The following is an 11,856-nucleotide window of genomic DNA, read 5'->3' as shown; positions in this document are numbered from 1 at the left end:
GACATCTTGTGAAGGTGTTAAAGTGTTTGTTCCACGTTCCTCTGTTATATGCATTGTTTGTGAGTTAATGTTACCTTATAGTTGAGGGGTTTTTTTACGTTGAGATTATTGTGTGGTGCTTTCATCTCTTGTAGAGACATTTCGAATGAATGAAGACCACAAGGAAAAGGCCCGCAACAATCTCCTGGAACAGTCAGAAGCTTCCAGAGAGCCCTTTCTATTTCATTTTGTGTTCAGGGATGACATGGAGTTATTTTAGCAAGAATGTAAGGACAAAATGGGCCTGAGAGTGAATTCCTCATTTGATACATTTTAAGTTTAATTTATACAGGGTTGTCATGATAAAATGGGCCTAAGTGTGAATTGGTCATTTGTTGTATATATTTTTATTGTTTCTTTTAAAATTATGCTGAATTTTCTCTCTTTTTTAGTTTTTTGACATGTTTTATTTTACATAAAGAAAAATGCATGCTGCACATGTTCTTGTGAAATAAAGTATATTTTATATAAAATGCCCATAAGTTTCAAGCATTTTTTTCACCATCATGATCAGGAAGTAACTCTCATAATACAATGAAACGGATAACTATATACAATTATATTACACAAGATCAATGTTTTAAAGTGCTTATTGTACTGTACCTTAAAGAATCATTATAACATACGCATAAAGTATGATGTTTCGTTTGTAATAAAAAGCAAAGTACTCTCCAAAACGTTAGGTGGCGCTACTCGGTTTCGAACGTAAGCTCCGCCCCTCACTTCAGGTTCTGGCGCTGGGGTTCTGAAACTGGTGGTTCTGAAACTGGTGGTCCTGCGGGTCTACAGCTGGATATGTCTCTCGTAGACAGCATTTCTGTGCATCATAGAAGTGTACTGAAATGTCCAATAATGCTGTCTAGATAACTCACTAAAAATCCTTTAGGTTTAGAGACACACAATAGATTACTCCTCACACAACCCCACCTAATCTGAGTGCCTCCAATTCACCGTATCAAAGTTCAAAGACAGAGCATATCACATAGCGCATAAACACACTGATGGATTTGGGCCTGAGTAGCTCAGCAAGTAAAGATGCTGACTACCACACCTGGAGTCACAAGTTTGAATCCAGGGCATGCTGAGTGAATCCAGCCAGGTCTCCTAAGCTACCAATTGGCCCGGTTGCTAGGGTGGGTAGAGTCACGTTGGGTTAACCTTGTGGTCGCTATAATGTGGTTCTCGCTCTCGGTGGGGCACACCGCGAGTTGTGTCTGGATACCGCAGAGAATAGAGTGCGCCTCCACATGCGTTAGGTCTCCGCGGTAATGTGCTCAACAAGCCATGTGATAAAATGTGTGGATTGATGGTCTCAGACATGGAGGCAACTGAGATTCATTCTCCACCACCCAGATTGAAGCAAGTCACTACGCCACCACGAGGACTAAGAGCACATTGGGAATTGGGCATGCCAAATTGGAGAGAAAAGGGGGAGAGAGAGAGAGAGAGAGAAAGACTGTTCTGAGTGTTAACTCTTGTTTTGAGTTATACAAATGTATGTGTGTACATTAGCGCTGCAAGCAGTTAAAAACTAAAAAAAAACCTCCAGCTAAGAGTCTCGATAAAAATGATGATGGAAAAATTTAAGTAGCTATGGATTTTTGATCTTGCTATTTCTGGGCCACCTTTAAAACAACCCCGTCCAACTGTTTAAAGGAATTCTTAGTGAATGTTTTGAATCTTTTAATTCTGCTAAATTTGTGTGGGTTAGTTCCTCAGAGTTTTTGAAAATGTGACTTATTTTGATCTTATTTAGAGTCAAATTGAGATTGCAATTTGAAATATTAATAAGCAATATTAATAGAATGTGCAGGTCTCATCGATGCCAAAGAGATTCAGCAGTCACTTTAAGACCTTGGCATAAACTTGGCAGATGAAGATGTGCAGAAGCTCTTCAAGAGGTACTTAAGAATGAAATAAAATAAAAAATGAATTCCTTTTAAAACAAAACTGCTTACAATTCACCTGACATTAAACATTTTCCTCATCTTCATGCAAAATACATGCCACCTGACAATACAAAATTGAATCTGCTTTAAAGCAGTGACATTTTTCTAGTGTGATCTAGGAATCTGCAGTATAAAGAGATATAATTTAAACATTTAAATATGTTTATGACTTTCCAAGACATTTGTGTTAATTGATCAGAACAAGTCTGCTTGTGAAATGCTCATGCCTTAGGTGTGGAATCTGGTTAGATTGGAGATCAAGTATTGCAGAAAACTGCAGAGTTTGTGATAAGTCGTTGATTTTACATGACTTAATGTTTATGTTGTGTAATTTCACTCTGATGACAGCTGGTCCACCTTGTGACAGCTGGTCCACTGATCTTGTGTCCTCCAGTATTGATGCGGATGTAACAATAACTGTGGAATGGAATGAATGGAGGGAGCTTTTCCTCTTCAACCCAGCAGATAACCTTGAGGAGATCATATGCTATTGGAAACACTCAACTGTAAGCACCATGCAAACTCAAATATTCTGACATACTTGTATCAACAGATGTCACCTCCACTATGTTACTATGTTACTCATTGTTTATGAGCACTGCAGTAGATGATGATTGTAACACCAATCAGGGAAATTATGCTGTTTTCTTGTGAGTGGTATAGATAAACTCTACAGTATAGGAGGTAGACCCATGTCTTAATGTGATCAAACCATCACACATCAGCCAGCTCAGACTCACATTCAGTTGTCTCAGACAGGCGCAGTTAGGTAGACCTGTAATCTGCTTGGCTGGCCATTTATGTCAGTGGGGAGGGTTGGGGATTCATGGGAAAAGTGTTTAGAGCAGGAAGGATAAGGAGTCTGTTAATTGATTAAGAATCACAGGTTAACGAAAGTCACACGGACACTAGTGTCCAATGTGAAGGTGAATTGTATTGCATCTCTCTCTCTTATTCTCGCTTACACTCTCGAACCAGTAAAAGACCATAATTCTTAAAAAAAAAAAAAAAAAAAATTTTTAATCTAAAACTCACTTTTAAATTGTTATATGACTACTTAGTTACTAACATAGGGTAGCTGACATTATATAACTTATGGGGAACTCCATATAAAACTACAGTATTTAGATTTTAATTCAGTAAATTCATTTGAATTCATCAATTCTTTTTTAAGTGTTCTTTATGCAGTTTTCATGACTTCATATTTATTATATAAAAGACTACACGTAATATTAATACTTTTAAAATTCGATTTTGAAAATGGTGAAAAACTTGAAAGAAATTGTGACCAATTAGAGGGCCTAAATATACAAATTTCCAGTAACACTTTTCAATAAGGTTCCATTTGTTAACATTAGTTAACAACACTTTTTAACATGAACTAACAATGAATAATACTTTAAAAAAATTACAAGTTGCACTATGAACTAACGATGAACAATTGTATTTTTATGAACTAACATTAAAAAAGATTAATCAGTGCTGTTAAAAATATATATTGTTCATTGTTTGATCATGATACCTAATGCATCAACTAATGTTAATGAATGGAACCTTTTTGTAAGGTGTTACCACACTTCCTTGTATATTCATATACATTTTAACATAAAATTTTGATGTTGATACCGAAAAGTCCATGGATATTTGTCAACTACCCTTGTAAGAGTGAGGAGAGACTGGGTGATTTTCAGATTTTTTAACGGTGCAGGTTTAGTCGTCACAGCCAATTGTAGCAAAGCTAATTTAAGCCTGTCCTGTACTGGGATTATCCCTGGATATGCTCGTCATCTGACTGATGGAGTGATGGTAGTGCTGTGAAGGAGTGAATCGGCATGTGACATTGTGGAGAGAACAGGTGAACCTGTAGGTATTTATTGCAGTTGTTTGTATCCGCGACTACTGTCAGTCGAGCTGGAAGTACTGGGTCAGCATGGATTTGCTTCAGGAGCAACCCAAGGTGGAATGGCTTGTTATTGATTTTGAGGATGAAGAGTCCGTATATGTGATGGATGTAGATATGGTAGGTCCTCTACTTTGCAATTCTTCACTAGCTGTAGCCTCCTTCTGATGTTATAATGATAGAGAATTATTAATCATAAATAATAATGAAAATAATGAAATTGTTTGATGGTAGGAAATTACATTTATGCATCTGGCATATGCTTTGATCCAAAGCAACTTATAGTGCATTCAAGAGATACATTTTGGGTTTCCTGGGAATTGAACTCATGACATTGGTGTTGCTAGAGCCATATTTTATCAGTTGAAAGCTTTAGGCTGACTTGTAATCTGTTGGAATAGGTAACAAAATATGTGAAGGTTGTACAGAGTGTACTTAAAGTTAGTGTTCAGTGACAACGTAAGTCTGTGATGCAGTACAGTAACGCTACATAAAATGATGGTAATGACATCAGATTAAATTGAGTTGGATTTGGAACTAGGTTGTAAATAGATACACATTTGGATGTGTGTTATAAAGTAGATATGTGTAATAAGCAGGATAATGTACAGTTCACAGTGCTGCAATATTCCTATCACCCTGTCAGGGTTTATTTTAATGTAGGTGCATAACAGTGACGTGTGAGAGGTTAAAGGAATATTTCGGGTTCAGTACAAGTTAAGCTCAATCGACAGCATTTGTGGCATAATGTTGATTACCACCAAAAATTATTTTGACTCATTATGGTGAGGCGCTCACAATGGAAGTTATATGGGCCAATTTTTGGAGGCTTTAAAGGCAGAAATGGGAAGCTTATAATTTTATAAGTGCACTTACATTACATTTTCTGTTATGTTTACATAAAAAATTGTGTATTATTTGAGCTTCAAAGTTGTTTAAATCATCAGTTGTTTTAGGGTTTACAGCGTCATGTAACGAAGATAACTTTACACAGAAACGGTTAGAAAGTGATTTTATTACACTAAAATCAAGTTAAAATGCATTTTGTTTACATCTTGTGTCTATACTTTTTAAACCGTGCTTATTTTAACAGTTATTGATTGGCCCCATTCATTTCCAATTGTAAGTCGCTCACTCTAACCCATTTGTATTTATTTATTTATTTATTAAGAAAAATCTAAATAAATGTTTGTGGTAATCAACATTATGCCACAAATGCTTTAGATTGAGCAAAACTTGTATTGAACCCGGAAGATAACTTTAAAGATAAAACTTGGATCAATGATGGCTCTGGATCAATTAGGGTTGTATGAACATCTTGCTTCACACTGCAGCTTTCTCGTGGGAACTGTTCTAGTGCAGCCATGCCCTCATGTCTGTCGGTTATCATATTCTTTGCATATCATATGGCCAATCACCAAACAACAATAGGATATTCATATTTAAATTCAACACTAAGGCAAAGAAGGTTATTCTCCCAGCTCACACACACATGTAAATTAAGCATGTCCGTTTTGTGTTGGCTAGGTGTAGGGTAACATTTCAATTGCATTTGATTATAAACCGTAATCATGGTCTGAATATTAGTTATAACTCATACTTTTAATTTTATGTTTATAATAGAGTAAACACTTTAATAATCTTAGAAGACCTATAGTCGTACAGTAATTGTTTGCAAAACATCAGATACATGCAACTTATATTGTATTTGGTAATTAGCTCTGCAATGTACTTGGTTAGGAACTTACTTTACCTCTATTGTTTGCCAGGTGTTGGATATAGGTGATAGTCTAACCATTCCAGATGAATTCACAGAGGAGGAGAAGACCACCGGCGTCTGGTTGAAGCAGCTTGTTGCAGGGGGCGTGGCAGGGGCAGTCTCTCGTACAGGCACCGCCCCTCTGGACAGAATGAAAGTCTTCATGCAAGTATGGATTTTGCTCTACCATCTACCTGTACTTGTCATTGTCTGTTGTGAGTAGATATTTGTGTCTGAAGATCAATTTTTTTAATTTTTGAATGCTGAATCAATAACTATAGTTTGTTTGGTCTTAACTGATACATTCTTAATACATTTAATCAATGTAATATTTAATATGTACTTGTATAGTAATTAGTTATTCTATACCTTTTATAGGTTCATGCCTCGAAATCCAACAATATCAGCCTGGTGGGCGGATTCAAGCAGATGTTTAAAGAAGGGGGTGTGGCATCTATGTGGAGGGGCAATGGAGTCAATGTTATAAAAATTGCCCCAGAAACTGCAATAAAGTTTATGGCTTATGAGCAGGTGAGAGAGATAATATTGAACTACATATCAACTACATATTTTGTGAGTTTTTTAGTGCATATTTCTTTAAAGTAAATCTTTTTCTGGTAAAGCCATGAAAATTTATCAAATCTTAAAAGTTATTGAAAAGATAAATCTAGTCATTCTCAGCTCTGAAATACTGTCTTTCATCAGCAAGCAATTGCTTTTTACCAGGACAATCTCTATTATACAGTTACTTATATCCAGTAATCAGGAACGGCAGGAAAAGTCATGGAAATGAATTGGTCAAAAGATGTGTGAACCCTGAATATAGCAAATTCTATATGAACCATGTCACAGAGAAACCTGTGTTACTAGGAAACCCACAAACCTCTCCAAACACTGAAAACCATTTACTCGTTTGCATTTTGAAGCGCGTCAGCCTATATTCCCTGTTCATTTGGAAATGTCTTACACAAGCAGTGTGTCAGTGAGAGCTATTTTAACTACAGTCATCCACAAAACCCTACTGGTAATCCTCTGTTGATGCGAGCGGATAATTGCAATGGAGAAGATTGCATTTCCTCTACCTAATGAAAAGAGAACAGATGTTAAATCATTCGTGCACAATGTATTTTCTTTCTTTTTGGCAGTATAAGAAACTGTTGGCAAAAGATGGTGGTAAAATCCAGTCACACGAGAGGTTCATGGCTGGCTCTCTGGCTGGCGCCACCGCTCAAACAGCCATCTATCCTATAGAGGTAAGAAATGGACCCATTGAGCTGGATGGTTATTTTTGATGGTCTTAAAAACATCTTACATCTTCTAGATGTCCTTAGCGAGGAGAGAGTGGACTTCAACATAGATTATAGATGACTATATTGATTACATATTAGACAAATAATTACATTTTGCTGTCCCAGAATATTCTTATACTGTTATGTAATTTTATGGCTAAAGCTATTTGATTGCTATTAGGAAACTTAGTTCAAATAGCCACTGCTTTAAAATGAACTGTAGCCCTAAATGGCAATAATTACACGTGGAGCCTCCCTTAAGATAAAGCTATTATAAGTTTGATATAAAAATGACAGAAATGTGTATCTTAATATGTCAGGTAATGAAGACTAGACTGACTCTGAGGAAGACTGGTCAATATTCCGGAATGTTTGACTGTGCCAAGAAGATTCTGAGGAAGGAGGGAGTGAAGGCCTTTTACAAAGGCTACGTTCCCAATATCCTGGGCATTATTCCGTATGCAGGAATTGATTTAGCTGTGTATGAGGTGAGTGCATGTAGAAATTCTGAAACACTGTGGAATGCCACAAGATTATATTATTAGACTCTATACCCAGTTTCTGAATATTTCAGCTCACAATAGGACTAGGTGTTACACCTCTGGGCATATTTCAAAGTCATAACCTACTTAAAAATGTGCCAGAGGTTTTCTTGTGAATGGATGGAGCGAAGTAATTCTATAATAAAAAAATAATAAAACATTTTGAAAGAAAAACTAAAGGTTGCTAAAAGATTTGCACTGCAAATAAAGCACTGAAACCAGAACTGTACATTTGTCTTCTTTTGGTTTCTTATGCAAAAATTTGAAGTGAAAAAAACAACAATTTTAAGGCATTCATTCTTAAACGTTATTTCTACATTATTCTTTTAGTTAAAACTAGAAGGAACTGAATATAATGGAAAATAATATTGTAGGACCTTGAAATGCCTAAATGAATGACTAATTCCACTGACACAAGAGAAATGGGACTGACATGTCTATGCTATCTTGTTTTTTGAGAGAATGTGATATTCACACATTAATGCAGAACATTGATAAATGTATGATTTTACTCATTTTCCATCTCTCACTCTGCAGACAATGAAGAATGCATGGTTGTCACATTATGCTACAGAAACCGCTAACCCAGGTGTGGTGGTTCTTCTCGGCTGTGGAACCATTTCCAGCACATGTGGCCAGTTGGCCAGCTACCCTCTCGCCCTGATCCGCACACGCATGCAGGCACAAGGTAAATATCCAGCCCAGAATGCACACCTCTTCAATATATGATCAAACATATTTAATAGGTCTCATCCACTAACCATAGTACTGTATGTGTTTGTGTGCAAATGTTTTCATGAAGAATTGTATTCTTTCTAAATTTAGGATAAAATGTGGAACAAACTCAAACAGCAAATATGCAAAAATCACAGACTCCTGGTGGCCATGGAATGTGTTAAGACGAAATGTTTTATATATATATATATATATATATAATTATATATATATATATATATATATATATATATATATATATATATATATATATATATATATAATTAAGTGGCCCTAACATAAATCTTACTTATTTCAGAGCAAAAAATAAATAAATACATAAATAAAATTAGGCCATGTGCATTGTAGCTCGATCTAGGATAGATTCTGCACAAAATGTCATAAAGGGGTCATGGCATACTCTTTTTAAAAAATTATAATTGTATTATCTTCCCTGAGGTCCACTTATAATGCTAGTAAAGTCATTTTTTGCACAGTCACAATTTAGTAATATATAAGAACTTTATACTCTGTCTCTGGCCCTCTGTCTGAAATGCTCAGTTTTAAGCTCTCTGGCCTTTTAAGACTTATTGTGTCAGTAAATGAAAGTAAATGCCACCAAAATTAAAAGTTTTTTTGTCATCATGTGAGCCTAACTGGCCAAAACTTTTTTGTTGTTGACATTGACTGCTTACTGTACTATACAAGAATGTCATTTTTGTATTGCTGAATGGTATTATATCACACTGAGCTTTTTAGATTCCGATTTCAACAGTAGGTTGAAGTTTACTGTGACAAGTCAATACTGTATAATAGTGTAGTATGCAGAAAAAGGATATGCACATTGGTATGTATACAGTAAATTTATTTTTGTAGCAATGCGTTACATGTTCTCAGAAAATTCACATTTGCAAGTCCATTTTTACACATTTCTTACATGTAAAATCATGTATAGTGAGATTTTAACTTAATGTTTTGAAAAAATCATTCTCATTTGAGAATTGAGCCAAATCTATTGAGAAAAACTGTAATAATGCTCTTTCAATAACAGTTCCTTTGCAAGCCTTGAATCATGTATTGACTGGTTCACAAGCAATCCACGCTGATCTGAGGCGAAAACATACAATCCATGCTGAAATGTTCTGAAAATGCAAACGTAATTCAATCCACAGTGATGTTGGGTGCTTCAACTGGCTTCCACAGGCCATAGCAGAGATGCTGGACTTCACATCTCACATCTTCCATGTTTATTTACACACAGAATGGCATGTGTTTCTCCCAGTCAGTGGCAGCAGCAGAATGCGACGTTGTGCTTGCACCACTCTTAAAGCATAGCGCACTTTGCCGAAAACGCATCAAAACAATCAGATATGCCCATCTAGTGCACGTTTACAAAAGACTAAGAATTTAAAATAGCACCGATGGGTGCAAAAAGAATACTGTACACCTTCAGAACAGCAAGAAAAGAGGTGCGATATGCATAATAACGGTCAAAGTGGTTAGTCTAGTGCATGTTTATTTAGAAAAACATTTAAATCCAGATAGGCAGATGAAGGTGTCCTGTTTAAGTCCCCTTTAAAGTGTAGATGAATCTCCCATGACAGGCCCTCTGTCCTCTGTAACTGAGCAACCATGGTGACAAGGGTGCAATGACGAAAAATAGGCATTGATGTCCTGCTGAAGAGGCAGTCATATGCTGATTTATTTGGTCCTTGTGATGTCACAAGTTCCACAAATTCCAAACGGCCCATTTCTCCAGCTTGGTTTAAATAAATGCTCTTTTTCTATTAAGGAGGAAGTTTTCAGTTCTGAAACGTACAGTATGTTTTTATAGTACAATAATCTATGTCAAATGATCAAGGAAAATTGTATTCCTCTTCATTATTCCCTCATCATTTACTCACTCTCTTGCCATCCCAGATGTGTATGACTTTCTTTCTTTTGCTGAACACAAACGAAGATTTTAATAATAAGATTTTAGAATATTTCAGCTCTGTTGGTACATTCAATACAAGTAAATATTTGCCGGAAATTTGAAGCTCACAAAAGCACATAAAGGGAGCATAAAAGTAATCCATAATATTCCAGTTGCAAAATCCATATTTTCAAGAAAAATATAAGTTTGGGTGAGAAACAGATCAATATTTAAGTTGTTTGTTTTTAATACTATAAATCTCCACTTTCACACGTTTTTACTGATTCACATTCTTCGTGCATCTCGCCACCTACTGGGTAGGAAGGATAAATTATAGTTTATATTTTCTGAGAGGTTGATGTCTAAATCTGAATTATGTATGAAAACTCTCTTCACAGCGTCTATGGAGGGATCAGAGCAGGTGTCCATGACCAAGTTAGTGAAGAAGATAATGGAGAAGGAGGGTTTTTTCGGACTCTACCGGGGGATACTGCCCAACTTCATGAAAGTGATCCCAGCTGTCAGTATTAGTTATGTGGTGTATGAGTATATGAGGTCTGGATTAGGAATTTCAAAGTGATGTATGCCCATTTGAGTGAGCGGTGTGAGTCTCTGTGAAAAGTCTTACATTTGTTACAAAAAAACACCTCTTTGAAAACACCCTCCGTGATGGGACAAAATGTATTGGTTATTAACCGAAGTATATTTGGTTTTCATGTTTACACTGAATCGAAATTGTCTCTAAGTGTAACTTGATGGATTTCGTAAAGATTCCAGAGTTTCATCTATTTTTATGTTTTTGTCATTTTATTTGTTTATTCCCTGTGATTTAACAATATATATATATATATATATATATACACCTGAAACAACCAAAACACTGAAGTCATTGTAAGCAAGTGCACTACATCTAATGTCAGACAGACAGACAGACAGACAGACAGACAGACAGACAGACAGACAGACAGACAGACAGACAGACAGACAGACAGATAGATAGATAGATAGATAGATAGATAGATAGATAGATAGATAGATAGATAGATAGATAGATAGATAGATAGATAGATAGATAGATAGAGCTTTATTAGTGTCATTTTACATTTTTAACTTAATTAGGTTGGGCTTAAGCCAACAGTGTCTTTGCATACTGCAATTAGTACAGTTTTTTTATATGGTCTGTTGCAAAATCTGGAGTATTCTAACATTTTCACTAAAACAGGGACCCGTGAAACAATGCAAAATAAGTAATCCCATTTCTTTGTTTTTGTTTACATTGTTAACCATATTTCCACTTTTACACCTGTACAAAGATGGCAACAGCCCAGAATGTACTGTGACATCAGGGTTTTTTTTCACTTTAGTGAGTTAAAATAAATAATTATCCTGTGTCAGACACTAATTGTTTTGCACACAATGACACAGATAAATATGTGCCTTGTAAAATTTGTTCAGATCTCTATGTGGGTTTCTTTTCCTCCCTGATTGTACACTGGAAATATAGTGTGTTGCCTTATATCCCATAAGTTTTGTTATTTTAGAAACCTTTTATTAAAGGTTGTATTTTAATACAGTTGGTTGTGATATGTTTTATTGCACATTTTTAACAGATATTGTAGTGCAATTAATTAAAATAATAGAAAAGTGACAGTGTGAAGGTCAAAATGCAAAGCCACTGTAAACATATTGTGTAACAAATTACAAAAGATTAAAGACTTAAGGATAAATGACTTACACAACTCTTGGTGC

At 35.6% G+C, this 11,856-nt stretch overlaps 1 protein-coding gene across 1 annotated transcript; it reads left to right on the top strand.

The window, feature by feature from the left end:
* Positions 1-3,843: 3,843 nt before the first annotated feature.
* Positions 3,844-11,625, top strand: LOC127623794 (calcium-binding mitochondrial carrier protein SCaMC-1-like). The gene is made up of 7 exons (XM_052098312.1): positions 3,844-4,008; positions 5,658-5,816; positions 6,026-6,178; positions 6,793-6,900; positions 7,257-7,424; positions 8,016-8,166; positions 10,506-11,625. Exons 1-7 carry the CDS (start codon positions 3,919-3,921, stop codon positions 10,685-10,687), a joined length of 1,011 nt encoding a protein of 336 aa, XP_051954272.1. The 5' UTR covers positions 3,844-3,918; the 3' UTR covers positions 10,688-11,625.
* The last annotated feature ends 231 nt before the right edge of the window (positions 11,626-11,856 follow it).

Source organism: Xyrauchen texanus, chromosome 30 (assembly GCF_025860055.1).
Source record: "Xyrauchen texanus isolate HMW12.3.18 chromosome 30, RBS_HiC_50CHRs, whole genome shotgun sequence".
Lineage (NCBI taxonomy): Eukaryota > Metazoa > Chordata > Actinopteri > Cypriniformes > Catostomidae > Xyrauchen > Xyrauchen texanus.
Note: the sequence above shows the minus strand (reverse complement) of the source record. Positions and strands in the feature narration are given on the sequence as shown.

Coding starts and splice junctions, on each gene's coding strand:
- LOC127623794 (XM_052098312.1), top strand. CDS start 3,919: ATGGATTTGCTTCAGGAGCAACCCAAGGTGGAATGGCTTGTTATTGAT. Junction 6,901..7,256: donor CAGCCATCTATCCTATAGAG/GTAAGAAATGGA, acceptor TTAATATGTCAG/GTAATGAAGACTAGACTGAC. Junction 8,167..10,505: donor CACACGCATGCAGGCACAAG/GTAAATATCCAG, acceptor CTCTCTTCACAG/CGTCTATGGAGGGATCAGAG.